Here is a 16,235-nt window from a genome sequence, read left to right on the forward strand (position 1 = left end):
AAATGCTAGAAAGGTCCAGTCTGCTTTGATACCAGATCAGAAGAGTTCAAAATAAGGGGGAATGCTCATTTGTTTTTTCCTTATAATACATCTCCACCCAGCTCCCTGGAGACCATATCAGAAATACAGTGGGGCAAAAAAGTATTTAACACTTAGAGTCCCCCGAGAGCAGCAGTGCCCAGCCTTCTACCTTTCTACCTTTAAAACCCGCCTTCCAGCCAAATGGCTGGTAGGTGTTTAGCTAGGCTTTAGCTTCAGCCAAGTGGAAGCTGAAGCTACATATGAATGTCTAGTCATTCATATGTAAATTAGGTAATTAGGTAAATTCTTTACAAATACTACCATGTGAATTCATGGATTTTTTTCACATTCTGTCTCTCACAGTTGAAGTGTACCTCTGGTGCAAATTACCGCCCTCTGTCATCATTTTAAGTGGGGGAACTTGCATAATCGGTGGCTGACTAAATACTTTTTGCCCCACTGTATGTTGTAAAACCGGTTTGTGGATTACTCTTGTTTGTTCTTTGTATGTCCACCAGTCTACCAGAGAGAACAGGGAAGTTAAACATACGAAGAGCTGAAGTGAAACCAAATGTGGGGAAAAAGTATCCACTGCAGGCACTCTCCATACTTTCCACACTGTATGTTTTGATGTATTTTAAGACCTCTTTCATTCCTGCTAAACTCCACAAATTAAGCAAATGATTATGATCATCTCGTGCATGAAAGGTTATTTGTTTATGAGGTTATCATTTAAAACTCAAATTAGGTGGAAATTTAACACGCTCCTCTTACCTCGTGTGCGAACTTGATAGTTCTTGCTGCTGTCAGAGAAAGTGTCAGACGTAACATCCAACTCACTTTCTGTTAAGGCTTCACTGTCAGAGACTCCACAAACATGATCATTCTCCAAGGCCTTAAAAACAACATAAAGACAGCACCAAGTGGAAAAAATTAAAAGGAAACGAGTAAATTTTGCACCTTTATTATTCCAGTATGACATTGTTATGCTGGCATAATAAAGGTTTTGTTTATAGGCCCTTTTAACCCAGATATTTCCCTCCTAATTCTTAACTTTTATTTATTTTAATGCTGTCAGCGTTAATCTAGTTAAAATAATGTTATCAGCTGTCAATGCATCGTACTAACACGTTGATGCCGCCCAGCCCCACCCACGAGGCGATCCGCAGCAACTCGTTAACAGAGATTTGCTGTGTTATTGCAGTTATGGCGTTAATGTCATTTTAACAAGATTAACGCTTACAGCACTAATTTATTTCTCTTCAATTTATCAATTTATCTTTTCCACCGCTATGTTTTTCAGTTCCTTCTGGGCTATCCAGAAGCATTCCTGAGCCACACAAGCTATAATCTCTCCTCAGAATTCTGGCTCTACCCTGGGATCTCCTCCCAGTTTGTCTGGAAACCTCCAAATGGAGGCTTCCTCCTGATCAGATGCATGGCTGAGTCCTTTTGTTTCAAAGGAGCAGTGATTCTACTCCTCTGAATCAAACCTTAGTTTGATTTGATACCGTTTTAATTCTTGGGGATTTTACCATTTCAACAGTTTTTTTTTTGTCAAAGGCCCCACTCGTGAATGGGGCCACACATTGGACTGATGTTTTATCGTTTCATTTGCATCTCTGTGATATTCAAATTTGTGCTCTAAACTCTTCTCACCATATGCCTTTCAAAATTGAAACTTCTGCACCCAGAGAACCCGTCAAACCTCTTTGCCTGCATGTAGATCCCGCATGATTATTTCTGCTACGGCTGGACATTTTTATTGCGTATCAGAACACTAATCTTGCCCTGTCTTTGGACAGGTATCTCCCTCAGTTGCCTTCTGTTCATCTGTTTACTTTCCTACTCTACTTGAGTAAATATCCTGTCACTCAGGCTACTGGAAGGATTTGTAGCAGAGCTGATAGGAAATTAAGATTTCCTTTGATATGTTAAAGGAAGCTCTAACAAAAAGATCAAACTTGATTAAATATCATCTCTAACAACTGCCATACACCCCATGTTTGATTTAACACCAGTAATACCATTATCAATCCCACACCAACTAATTCCAGAGAGTCCAGCTATATGTGATATTTTTACTCTGATCTCTGGTCAGTGTTTGCTGTTTTTAAATATACCTATAAATAGTTTGAGGTGAAACTCATTTCAGCCATTTCTATTTGCTACTTTATTCTGTCACAACCCAGAGCTTATAATCACAGGCCAGCTCTACCTTCACCACAACAACAGGTACAACACCCGCATTACTGCAGTGGTGCACAGGTAAAGTGGGTGCAGCACCAGTGTGCCATTCAGTTGCTTTCACATCACTGTAAACAGGACCTTGAGATATTCAAAATCATCCCTTGAGACACCAACTCTTACCCTAAACCCACAGGAAGCAATCCACCATTTTTTCTTAATCACATATACTTTTTCAACTGATTCATGTTTACTTGTTGTGCAGAACTTCGTTAACATTTGTTGTGTGTAAATGTCTATATGAACAAACTTAACTGACTAAACATTCACATACCTGAGTAAAAACCTGCTGCGCATCCAGCGGAGGACATGGGAAAGACAAAAGGATCAAAAGAAGCTTCCTGAAGATTGAGGCTGGCTTGGTGTCATTCAGTATGTTTTCCAGTGAAACCACAGCTGCGCTGCCCTTCCCTCCATCCTCGGCCTCTCCCTCCTGAGCCTTCTGATACTCAAGGAATTCATTCGTGAGCTGTTTGACTTCCTCAGGGAAGTTGCAGATTCCCAGCTTGGTGCCCAGCTCCCCGACTGTTTCCTCTGTCACTTTCAGCCTGCTCTGTGAGTTCAGCAGCTGAGCGATGCCCTTCAGCACTGAGTCATTTAAAGGCAGCTCCTCTGCGATACAACCAGTGAGTGCAATATAAAATGATAATACATCCTCCTGTAATAGTGGCAGTGCCTCAGCAGCTTCAGATGTTTTCAGAAAGTCTTCCACAGTTTTTTTACCCAGACAGAGTTCAGAGCTTGGCAGGTGGAAATTCTTGTTCTTAAGAATTTGGACATCACGTTCAATGAGGAAACGATCAGCAGCCTGTGGACTGAGGAAGTAGGAGGTGTAAATGGAAATCAGACTATTGGCTTCTTCTAGAATAAGCTCAATATTAGTACCAAAAGCTTCCTGTGTTTTCCTCTGAAAACTGTGCAGAGGCTCTAAGGCCTGCTGCAGGAACATAAACATTGCCTTAACTTTGGGATCATTAAGCTGAGAACAGATGGACTTAGTCTTCTCATCTTCATTGCAAGAACTAAAGTACAGTGTGAGATCGGTCCACATTTCCAATATTTTTGTGACCAACAGACAAACTCTAAAGCAGCTGGTGTTGGTGTGAAGCGATGCGCTGTCATTGCTGACATCTGAGTCAAAAAGATCTTTGAGGTTTTCATTCTTTGTAGAGCAGGCAGAGTAGTGTTCATGGAGGTCTACCATCAGTTCTTGAACCTGATTGGAGAGCTCCTTGATGGCAGCACGACAAGCAGCATCAGCGATGGTGTACAGGCCTCCTAAGGTTACGATGTTTGCGTTGAGTTCCCTGAGTTTAGAACAGATTTCCTCTGTGGCTAAACCATTGCCAGTTAGATAAACAGCAGCGAGATTATCAGTGGATAGCCCAAATTTCTTCAAGCTATCCACAACTGCTGCTGCAGACTGATCTCCTGCACCGTCCCCTGCCTGAAGAGCATCCAGAAATCTGATGCAGCGACTAGAGGCTTCAACATCAAAAAACCCAACAAGCAACACAGAGACTGCTTCATCTTTTCCTACAGGTACCCCTCCATAAATGTATAAACAGTAAGGAGTGTTTTCGCAGGCAGATATGATATCTTTGGGGTACTGTGATCCCAGCTTACAACGCGCAAAATGTCTATATCCCTGCTGACCTTTAGCAGATCCAGTGTAACAGTGATTGTAAATAAACTGGACAGCTTCATCACTGCAAGGCAGCGACTCAGTGACCTGTGTTCTTGCACCACATCTTTTCTTCGCAGCCCTTTTCCTGTGTTTGGTTGTTTCCACATGGCGCTTAAGTTCAAAAAAGCCTTTGTTAATAGTGCTAAGGTCAGTACCACAGGAGGAACAGTAGGTATAGTTGTCTCCGCGAGAACTGCGCTCAGCCCAAGCAAAAACATCATTCCACTTCTCGCTGTAAGGAAACCTTTTAGTCGTTTTGCTGTTTTCCTCCGTGTCAGACTCTTTAGATCTCTCTGGTAAAACAGAGAAAACAAAAACATCACAGCAGATGTCCTATAACTGTGGTCCTCAAAACACATTACAGAGACTTATTCCTTTACCAAAGTGAAAGAAAATCTTGCATGACAATTACCTGACTTAGGAGACACCAAAATAGGGCTGATATCACAGCTGTCACGAGCTTTCACAGCGTCATAATCATTACTTTTCACATTTTCTGCGTAGAAGCCCTTGAACCACTTGAGGAACTTAATGTTGCTGTTAAAATCCCCTTTTATGAGCTTCTCAACTGGAATTTTCTGTATCAGGACAAAGAAGACAAAATAACATTTATAAACACTATATTGTAAAACTCATTACTGAATAAAGTTTTCTTCAAAAGACATATATCCACTGTTATACTTACAAGGAATTGCACATTTCTTTCATAGCTAGTAATTATTATTATTATTATTATTAAAACTATTGATGTTTGTGGCACAAGCATGAATAAATTAACAGTTTTAAAAAATATTTTATGTTACAGATATAATATGCTAAGAATTTAGTAAATGTGTATCTTGACATTTTTGGAAAGCTAGACCTTCAATATTTCTGCATATATATAAATTTTAAATTTGTAAGCAGAGTGCAAAGAAATTTAGGTAAGAAAGTAGTGATGACTTGCTGATTTGTAGACACAGTGTAAAGACATTAATAGGTAATGACAATGAGAAATTAATAACAAAATGTATTAAAACAAATGCATGAGCTAAGACACTTTAATGCTATTCTAGTAGAGAACTAATGCATACCTACCTTTGTGATACCATTTGTGCTGAAGGCCTCATGGAGTAGTCTGAAATTGTGCTTACAGTCGTCCTCACTTTGTGCATCAAACTTCACCTTGCTCATGTCAATAGATCCAGGAAAAACACAGTCCATCATCTGACAGTGGCACGCACCTATCAGATCACACACATAGACAAGTTATGTTAACAGAGGGAGAATCGTTGTTTGTTTTTTTTAAAAACTACATGGTCCACAGCAGTTATTCTAGCAGAAACAGGCTATTTTTATTTAATGAACAACACTTTATCATCAGCATCTCAGTAACCAATACATGTACACTGTGTTCTCTGGAGTTGCTTCAAAATATGACATAAGCAGTTTAACTTAAGGCCAGTAAAAGCTTGGCGGGGTTACAGAGCTGTTCAGTCTCTCATTTGCACTTAGACTTAATCTAAAGTCTAAGATTAATGTTGCAACCCAGTACCGCGGCAAAATGTGTAAAAGTCACGCCAGTCCATTATTAACACACTTACACATAAATACATATAAGCTGCAGAGCTTATTTGTTTCCAGTAATTGGAATGTACTTAACACATTTTTTGTTCATTACCGACTTCGAGGCTTTTCTCTCCACCTACTGGTAACGCAATTTCTGCATGCAGTAATGGAACTTCTGCATGCATGTCTATTTCACGTTTTTTGGAAAGGCAAAGTGTGGAATGGACACGGTGAAACGGCACATCTATTACATTTTGCTGTGATATCGTGTTGAAGGTTATTAAAGTGGGCTAAGCCAGATGCATAGAAATATATTGGACTATTCATACTGATGAATCACCTGAACCCATCTCCTCCACATTTTTGAAGTTTGTCTTCAGGAGACTGTTGATCCATTTCAAATAAAAATATTTATCAGTTGAGGAGTCTGAGGTCCTGACCACTGTGCTCTCCATCTTGCAGCTCTCTAGAAAAACAAAACAAAAAACACAAAATACATTTGGATAAAGCCAGAGAGAATATTAACACACAAAGATTAGCGCGCCAAAACTAAAACTGTTATAGTATTTCATGGCTATAATCCTTATATTCTTTCTATATACACATTTACCATATACCATAAGTAAAACCAGAGACGTAATAAGACAGAGACATGGAACTCAAAGAATCACGAGCTTAAAGCTACAGGAGAGTTTAGCAGAAGTATTCCTTCCAGAGAATAAGATTTCTTAAAAACAACAACAACAAAAACATATTAATAGGCACAATGTGATACATATGTGTCCTTTTAATCTTCTGACTTTACTGTTGATTCTAAAAGTACAATATTTATTTTAAATTTCCATTGTTTTATGAGATATTTTGCTTCATTATATCATAACTATATTACTTTATAATTATTTAAATATATTCTTTCACTTCGTGTTTACTTTACCTTCAATTTTTAAAATACATGTGTTGTCAGACTGCACTTTATCCTACTTAAGCTATTTTGTTAGAGGCTGTTTGCCTCAATTCCGGGGAGCTGTAACAGGATCTTTTGGATTACAATACATTTTAAAAAGATGATCATGTGACTGCAGAAAACTTTCTACAGTTGTTTCTTCTCTGCTCAGATACTTGTTGCCATTTCTGTTTGTTTACTTGATCTTTGGTTGTTTCAAGCAGTTTTATTACCTCTATAGACCAGTCGTTAAAAAAAGTAGAAGTTACTTTTTCCTACACCTCTTTAGGGCTACCGGATAACTTAGCCGCTAGCTAAATTAGCAAGTTAGCCGTTAGTGGGGGTAGCCGCAGCGACAGAAGGCGCACAAATGTTTCGTGAATGCTTTGCTTCTCGCCATGTTTTTGTCGGTAGGACGTCTCGATTGTAGAGACGTGTCTGTTGGAGCACACTGTTAAGTCAATTTTAAGCCTATCCGAAGATGCAGTCATTTCATTTAATCTGACTGCAGCTGAACATGTCGGCTTCGTGTTTGAATGAGCTCACTTTCCCCTCAAAGTGCGACCCTCCACTTTCAACAAGGCGAAAGTCTGAATGACCCGGTCATAACAAGAGACACGGCGCACAATATTTAATATTCATGTAAAACAGACTTTGCTTTGACAGCAGTAGGTATGCACAGTAACATTTTATACAACTGACTCGTTTTCTTACCTACAATACAATCAACACACAACACGGGGCAATCGTGGCTCAAGAGTTGGAAGTTCGCCTTGTAATCGGAAGGTTGCCGGTTCGAGCCCCGGCTTGGACAGTCTCGGTCGTTGTGTCCTTGGGCAAGACACCTCACCCGTTGCCTACTGGTGGTGGTCAGAGGGCCCGGTGGCGCCAGTGTCCGGCAGCCTCGCCTCTGTCAGTGCGCCCCAGGGTGGCTGTGGCTACAATGTAGCTTGCCATCACCAGTGTGTGAATGTGTGCGTGAATGGGTGGATGACTGGATATGTAAAGCGCTTTGGGGTCCTTAGGGACTAGTAAAGCGCTATATAAATACAGGCCATTTACCATTTTACCATAACACGGGGCCAGCGTGCAACAACGTCATCTACACACAAGGGTGAGAGGGTGACCGTGTCACGTGGCTTTCAATCATTGCTAAAAAGTGATAACCTACTCCCACTGTGACGGACCGCTGACGCTAATGACTTTTGGGAAAAACAAAAACTAGGGCCACTTAACACATCATGAGAACAGACGTGTTATGAACGAAACCTAACCTCAACTAAAATTAACGAACAACGCATATGTATTGAGCCCAAGATAGTGGTTTTACAACTTGAGCACACAGGACGATGATCTTGTGATTATCCTTCAATCTACTACTGGAAATCGGAAATCGCAATGCATTCTGGGATGTCGCCCGCCGCCATGTTGTTCACGCAAAACCAAAACAAAGGTAGATGCTAACAGATTATGAAGACTTTGGTTTTTCAGTTATGTAAATCAGTTTAAATTTTTATTTCATAATTTCATAACATAACACTGCATACACATTTATAAAGCGTAAAGTTGTACACAGTACTTAATATTTACTTAATATACGTGCATGCTCTACCAGGTAGTTCTACTTAATTACACAGTAAATCTTAAAAAATAAAAGCGATTCAGACATTAAGTAGTTTTAATGCCATATTGTTTTACTATGACACTTCATTGTCTGGTGCATAAGTAGTTTCTTTGTTGAATAATGGACTGCATTGGTGACATCATGAGCCCAAGATCATGCTAGGTTCTAGTTAAATTGGAAGCCCGATGTCGGAACACTGGAGCGGAAGCACTCCGCTAGATGTCAATAGATTGCAAAATGCAGTCAACATTTCTCTTTTCTTACCCTTCCAAATTAAAGTGCATAATCCTAGCTACAGTGGCTGTTGTAGAACATGAGATTTTTTTAAAAATGATTTTAGACTGTATCTATGCCCATCTTGTTTCTACTAAAGTATGGAAAATGTTGGGTGAAAGGTCTCCACTCTTATTTACTCAATAGGAGGCTATAAAACTTGGTGAAAGGAATCTGACACAGGTCAGTGAGTCAGAAGCTCACTAGTGACCAATGACAGTGATACTGACATGAGATGTTGAAGATTTGCTGAAATGATGGTAAACGCTGCTTTTTTGCTGTCATTAGCTGCTGTTAGTCAGTGTTAGTTAAACTATTTTTGAAGTGGATCTAACATTACGGGACTCTAACACTAATTAAAAAATAAACTTCATGCGATATGAGCATGTAATGAAACATTAACTACCATAATGTTAGCTTATAACCATCTGTTTGTTTTTTTAGCAGGATTTGTCAGCTATCCAAAGACGGTACGGACACATTCTGATTACCTGATAAAAAGTAGTTGTGACAATATCGATAATAAATGAGCATGTTTTTGTGTTGAGCAGTGACTTCAGTTAAGAAGGTGAGGTTTAAGGTGAGGAGGAAGACAATGAGACTTTCTAAGGATATCCCATCTCCAATGAAAAACATAGGTATGATCTTTCCATTACCTTGAGTCTGATGGTGCAACAAAAATGTTAATAACCCTCCATGACATAGGAACAGCTACGACTTCTCTTTGCCTTTGATATACTAAATATGTGGCCAGTCTCTAGCCACATATGTAAAACACCATGCCTTTTTAACAGATTAATTAAGTTTTGACTGCATGTTGGAAGATATATTTACACACTATGTATATTTATAAGTACAGAATCCCTTTTTCAAATTAATAACCGTGAGAAATTACTGCTTGCCCCTTTAAATCCATCGCTGATGTTAACTCACAAGCTGCAGCTTAGTTTTACCTGAAACTATCTTACCATAATAAAAATTCCTGGAAAGTTATACACACCCCTTGTTTAATATCTAAACAGGTGCAGAACCTAGTAAGATCTTTGTTGTTTTAATTCACTGCTTTTTAATGCATTTATAAAAAATGCAACAAAGCACTACAGAGAGAACAACAGCCTATTTTCTTTATCATTGATTCTTTGTAGTATATACTTTGTAATATATTATTTGTAACACTGTTTTTGTTTGTATTTGTACATCATGTATCATTTCAGCTAAATTATTTATATACTACTAACATATGGTCTGTGCGGTGATCTCAGGTTTGTTCTTCTTAAAAAAGAAAACTTTCATCATGTCATGTTAGTGCCATAGCTGGTGTTTAACCCTTGATGACAGACAGGGAAGGAGGGGGCAGTGAGTGAGACCAAGCTACTTGATTAGCTGACTAATCTTCCTATTGTCTGTCTGTGGAAGATAGAATCTGAGGCTTTCCTCACGTTTACATTTAATTGTTTTCATCTTGTCGTGTGTACATTCAAACGGTAAACGATGTACAAGCTGAGTGCTGCTGGACATTTGAGCCATGTTGCTGCTGATGCTCCCCCACCCCTCCTTTTCTTCAATGTATAGAAGTCTCGCGTTGTTGTCCATTTTTTTTCCCCGCGAACGACCCAATGCAGAAAACTTTCAGTCTGAGAAACTTGAGCTTTAACGTGCAATCCTCTTACTTTCGCTTTATGCACTCGGAAAGCAAATATAGTCGTGTTGTGACTAACAGGCTGACCGGCTTTCGGTTCAGTAGTCTGGGTTTGTTTTCTAACATTTTGGCTAAGCATGCATCGTACTGCACCAAAGGCTGGCTCATTGTTTTGTTTTATTGTAGCAAATGGTTAGGAAATAAGTTACAATCACACACAGGTGTAAGGAAAATGCAATTACAACCGAGTGTGACTACATTAACCGGAATTAAGAAAATCTAATCGGAGGAAATTTGAGCTCTGATAGGAAGTCAAAAACCTCCAAGCTGGTGTTTCCTTGGGATGGTTCAAGCCGGTCTTTGTGTTATGAGGAGCCAGAGTGCTGGATTTCCAAAAACCGAGACAATAAAGACACTAAGAGCCCTAACCTCTTTGTTCGGTAAGGTCCGAAAAGAACGGAAACGGCGTGTTTTTGTATAAATAAAACAAATTACGGGTAACTTACCTCCACCGTTCCCAGTAAGCACAGACTCACAGCGCTTTCTTCAGCATATTCTTCACATGTAGACCTGCCCTGTTGGTCGTCCATTGGCCAGCCACAGATAGGCAGTCCCGGCTAGACCCTATCAACGGATAGTCTTTTCCGACTTTAACGTCAACACTAGCGCCTAGCACAGGCCGAGCAAAGCGCGGAGGATTATAATTGTTCGAAATTGGATGCCATAGCAGTACCTAGCGAACACCGCCCTGTGCGCTAAAATAACTATCCCCACCTAAAGTTAAACTTAAATAAAAATTAAACTTAGACCTAGCCTTCCCCCACAGGAAAATAAAGTACGATTAAAAAAAAACAAGAATGCTGGTCTCGGCTCTTCGATCTCCTTTGTTGCTTCGTCAAATTAAGGCTCGCTAGCTATACCCGATGGCCAGTGTAACCAAACAATTCAGGCCAACATCACTGAACCCTACCTACTTAAAAGTAGCACAATTTTCCTACAACTCTAGGTCAATTTAGGAATAACCGTCCTCAAGGTCAAAATCCAACGAGCTGTCCGAAAAAACCGATGTGACCGACAAAATGAGTATGCTAGCAAACATCAACGATTAGGTTTTCATTATGTTTATTTATAACTGCAGTGACAGTGGAAATGTTGTGAACTGTTACACATACCTATTTGACGTGTTCTCTTTAAAAATAAATAACTAACAACTGTAACAGAGGTTTAAAAAAATATCTGAAACATAACACTAAATTTGGGATAAAGGTGCTTTCTTCTACATGGCCGGTAGAGCTAGCTCGACAGCGAGTTGGTTCAATCTAATATGACTGTTAAACATAAAGCAATGGCGGATGTTTAATCGCGGTTTCCCTATCCTGTCTCTTTTCACTGTGTTGAATGACGGCGTAATGGCGGCCCAGCAGGTGGAAGAGCATAAGCGCTGCGACATGTGGTTAAGCCATTTTTTTAAATCAAGTACCAAATATATATTTTTAACCTGAACAACCCGGGGGGGGAGCCGAAGGCGCATTTTAACCGCCCGACATACTAATAAACCCACCATAATGGCACAGGCGCTTCATTTCTGCACTCACAAAGGAAGGAACATTAAATATGGCTCTGCTTGGCTCACCTCACCTCCACAGCGAGAATGTGACAATCAGCCATAAGACACGCTGTACGTGAGTTCTGCAAGTATCTACCTGTACAAAGCAGTCTAACATCACCAGGCGTATCTGTGTTTGACAGCTATAGAAGACTTAAAATGCCTTCCACTAACAACATGTGTGGCCATTTTGTTTCTTCCCGGTGGCAGATGTGAAGTCATTACACCATCTCTGCTAGTCCTAATTACCAGTTTGATGGCATATACGCCAAAAACAAAAATGGTAGTGGCCGTTTTGTTTCATCCTCATCAAGTCATATTTGCGTTAATGGGACAGAGCTAAAAAACATCATTAATGAAAAATAAATATACTTATTTACACAGTATGACTATTGTGCATGCTCTCTACATCAGTGGATCCCAAACCCTTCATGTGGGTTTCAAACACCACACAAAAAAGTTTAGGGAATAGCTCAGTTTAGTTTTTGATCTTTCTAACACTCTTTAAATCCATATGTCCATAGTATCCAGAGATTGGGCCATTTTCTACATGGTTGTAGCTGAACTAGTGATGTAGTCCCTATTCTGGGTCTGACATGGCAGCCCAAACAAAGACTGCAAACTCTGGTCTTAGCCAGTGAGGCTGGAAGTCAAGACAGACAGTACTGTGCAGAAGTTTTGAGCCACCATCGATAAATGTCAAATGTTATGAAATTCCAGGCAAAAGGGACCCAAATGCATGCAAGACAACAAAATTAACAAACCTTTATTCAGGCTGATTAGACAGTCCAGAAATTAAAAATGCAACTAACTACAACATATCATAAACAATCAGGGAACAACAGCACGTAAAACTGCTTATAATTCAAACACATTGAGGTCTAATGAGAGGAGTGGAAACACCTGGGTAACAAGACACAGGTGGAAACCGTCGAGACAATCAGGACTATCAAAGTAAAACAAGAAATGAACACAACAGAAACACCTAACACAGAGATCACCACTGGACAATGTGAAAAAAAATACAAGGGGACACTAGGAAGATAGGAGTCAACTGAAACAGAGAGAATAGAATATAAATTACAAGAAGCACTCAGAGAGGGCAGTCTTCTGCTAAAGGAGCCCACTCTAGGCAATATTTACTTGAATGTGCATGACCATACAACTAGACAACTAATTTTCACTATAGACGGTACCAGAGTTCACTTAATCTGATTGTTTTACATTTTAATTGATATCCAATGCCGCTAAATTGTTGTGTCCTAAATCCTATGCAGCCAACCGCCACCAGATCGACCATCTATCTTGAGAAACACCATAAATCTGTTAATCTATATATAATGTTAACACTATTATAATTAGTTCTTTTAAAGATCGTGGATACAAGTGGCAAAAATTAACTTTCTCTGAGGGGTGGATGGGCTTTCCCATTGGGTGAAAAGTTGAGTCATTTGAAAGGGGCGGAGTAGGAAGAGTTGAGCCGCTGCTCTTCCACATCGAAAGGAGCCAGCTGATGTGGCTGGGGATGGTGTTCCGGCCGGGCACATCCTACTGGGAGGAGGACCCAGGATAGACCAAGACAAGATGGAAAGATGCTATCTCTCAACTGACCTGGGTACACCTTGATGTATCCCAGGATATGCTGGAAGGAATGTGCTGAGAGGGAAGTCTGGGCTGTTGCCCCTGTGACCCAACGTCAGATAAACAGAAGAAAAGGCTAGATGATGCGTAATTTTTTAACTGAACTTTTATTGAAGTGGTTCGAACAGTGTGCAGCATTCATAATGCATGGCACAATGTGCCACTCGTCAGTTGTAGTTTTAGTTTAGTTTTTCTAATTTGTCATATTTAATAATATATCTTTTCTAGTAGCATATTTTCATATCATATATAACTTTGGTTTATTTTAATTGTTTTCCTTCTTTATTGTCTGTTTGGATTATAACATGCAACATTAACAATGCATGGTGCGAGGTATTATAGGCAACATGATCAGTTTTTGACATCAATATGGTTCTTAAGTAAAACTTGATATCTGAGTGTTTCATAGTTTTAGACTAGTCGGTAAGTCTAATTTTTTTTTCCTCGTTTAGTCGACTAAGAAATTACTGGCCTGGAACATCTCTACCTACTATTAATGGAAGTGTTTATTACAGTGTTTTCTTTTTAAATGTATATTAAAATGTTTATAGTGCAGTAAAAGCTTTGGTTCTTTGCTCTGTTGAAACCCATTTTATTATACTTGACATAATTTTAAGTACAACTATTTTCCATTATTTTTTTTAAATGTGGATATAGTCCATGTGTAGCATTCATTCCATTATTTAGTAAAATGTGCTTAAATATTTACTGGAAAATATTAATTAGAAAAAGTTGTTGATCCTAAATTTAAAAAAAAAATATTCCATTCAATTCAATTTTATTTATATAGCACCAAATTACAACAACAGTTGCCTCAAGGCGCTTTATATTGTAAGGTATACCCTACAATAATACATACAGAGAAAAACCCAACAATCATATGACCCCCTTTGAGCAGGCACTTTGGCAACAGTGGGAAGGAAAAACTCCCTTTTAACAGGAAGAAACCTCCGGAACCAGGCTCAAGGTGGGGTGGCCATGTGCCGCGACCGGTTGGGGTGAGAGAAAGAAGACAGAATAAAAGACATGCTGTGGAAGAGAGACAGAGATTAATAACAAATGTGATTCAATGCAGAGGTCTGTTAACACATAATGAGTGAGAAACGTGACTGAAAAGGAAATACTCAACTCATAATGGGAATCAAGCAGCCTACGTCTATTGCAGCATAACTAAGGGAGGATTCAGGGTCACCTGGTCCAGCCCTAACTATATGCTTTAGAAAAAAGGAAAGTTTTAAGCCTAATCTTAAAAGTAGAGATAGTGTCTGTCTCCCGAATCCAAACTGGAAGCTGGTTCCACAGAAGAGGGGCCTGAAAACTGAAGGCTCTCCCTCCCATTCTACTTTTAAATACTCTAGGAACAACAAGTAAGCCTGCAGTGCGAGAGCAAATTGCTCTAATGGGGTGATATGGTACTACTATTAAGATAAGATGGGGCCTGATTAAATAAGACCTTGTATGTGAGGAGCAGGATTTTGAATTCAATTCTGGATTTAACAGGAAGCCAATGAAGGGAAGCCAATATAGGAGAAATATGCTCTCTGTTTCTAGTCCCTGTCAGTACTCTTGCTGCAGCATTTTGAATTAACTGAAGGCTTTTCAGGGAGTTTTTAGGACATCCTAATAATAATGAATTACACTAGTCCAGCCTAGAAGTAATAAATGCATTAACTAGTTTTTCAGCATCACTGTGAGACAGGATATTTCTAATTAATATAGTTTTTAATTGGCCTTTATAGCATTATTGCCACTTTAGCCTTCAGATGAATCTATTGACCTTGAAGGAGAGGTCAGAGGTCAAGTATAAAAACTGTAGTTTAAATATTTTTTGGTACCTACTATTTGTTGACAATGCACACCACACTTGTAATAATCATAGTTTCTAAGGAATAAGGCTTTTTTCAACTTTCAACCAGTTGACCATGAAGACACTGGTGGACGTTTTGATGGATTGCTAACATGACCCCACTCTACAGTTTGTCCAAAATTCACTAGAATTCTTTTAAAACTATCCTGTCTACAGTCAGAATGACAAGCACACATGCAAATTCTACCAAAGGCAATGATGCTACACAGAAATTAGGATTCCAAAATATCAAGAACTAACTCTAGCTGCAATAAAAAAAAGAAAAAAATCTCAAATATGAAAAAATGAGGACTAAAAACAACAACATTCACAGACCATGACATCACACAAGTTGCAGTTTGATTGATAAATAAAATTAATTAATTAAATCTGCATGTCTCAATAATTTGTGACTATAAACTAGACCAGCAAGTTTCATAGCTGATTAAAGGATGTCTGTCTTTTATTCCTTTAAAAAATAAAGTGTTTCACATGAATCAGATTCAGTGTGTCATTTCATGATTTCCCTGGTAAAAAAATAAATAAATAATGTGGCTGAACTGTTTCACACATCTTATAAACCTTCTGTAGAGCAGAGGCATATAGTCCTAACAGCACCATCTGACTGCCCAGCTTTCAGTGAGTAACCCTCTGATAGTACTAGCTGACCAGTCAACAGTAACAGCTGACTCCAACTGGCTGGCTAACAGGCACAGGCTGAGCGGCTAGCAAGGGTGACTGCAGCTCCTAGGATCTGAGAAAGGGGAAGACTGTGGGATTACAATTAAAAGCCTTCGTGCTATTTTTTTTTTTTTGTATAAAGAAAAAAGCCTTTGTGCCTGAAGGTGGTCCTAAAGCCTGCCTGTAATTTTGTCCAACTTCGAATAAAATAATACTAGTTAACATATTTGGGAATTAATTGTGTCAGAAGCTAACATTAGCGCGCCAGATAATTGTTAATCCAAGTTTATTCCCATCATAGCTGCAAATGCTAAACTCTAAAGCTAAGCATGCCAAATGCAAAATAAATTCAAATATAGCCAGCTAAAGCTACAGATGGCAGTATTAAATGATACATATTGATATTTAGTCATATTTTGTTCAGTCAAACATAACGGTTGATACTAACAAGAATCTCTCCTGTGTCCTTACTGGCAAAA

At 39.1% G+C, this 16,235-nt stretch overlaps 1 protein-coding gene and 1 long non-coding RNA gene across 5 annotated transcripts in view; one reads left to right on the forward strand and one right to left on the reverse strand.

Moving 5' to 3' along the window:
- Positions 1–13,796, reverse strand: part of LOC309697101 (uncharacterized protein) — a 30,750-nt gene extending 16,954 nt beyond the window's left edge. The window contains exons 1-7 of one of the 4 annotated variants that reach the window (XM_082518754.1): positions 11,621–13,795; positions 10,489–10,651; positions 5,844–5,969; positions 5,033–5,178; positions 4,368–4,533; positions 2,543–4,248; positions 796–916 (exon numbers count right to left, since the gene is read on the reverse strand). In XM_082518754.1, the coding sequence (XP_082374880.1) occupies positions 796–916; positions 2,543–4,248; positions 4,368–4,533; positions 5,033–5,178; positions 5,844–5,958 (2,254 nt within the window). In that variant the 5' untranslated portion in view covers positions 5,959–5,969; positions 10,489–10,651; positions 11,621–13,795. Of the gene's footprint in view, positions 1–795; positions 917–2,542; positions 4,249–4,367; positions 4,534–5,032; positions 5,179–5,843; positions 5,970–7,160; positions 7,246–10,488 lie in introns of those variants that run through there. The other 3 variants (XM_082518756.1, XM_082518757.1, XM_082518755.1) reach the window with 3 other exon arrangements.
- On the forward strand, positions 7,862–10,473 carry LOC309697103. The gene is made up of 3 exons (XR_014273755.1): positions 7,862–7,899; positions 8,788–8,813; positions 8,895–10,473. It is a non-coding gene; the product is annotated as an uncharacterized lncRNA (long non-coding RNA).
- Positions 13,797–16,235: the final 2,439 nt, after the last annotated feature.

Source organism: Aulonocara stuartgranti, assembly GCF_965226115.1.
Source record: "Aulonocara stuartgranti genome assembly, chromosome: 20".
Classification (NCBI taxonomy): Eukaryota; Metazoa; Chordata; class Actinopteri; order Cichliformes; family Cichlidae; genus Aulonocara; species Aulonocara stuartgranti.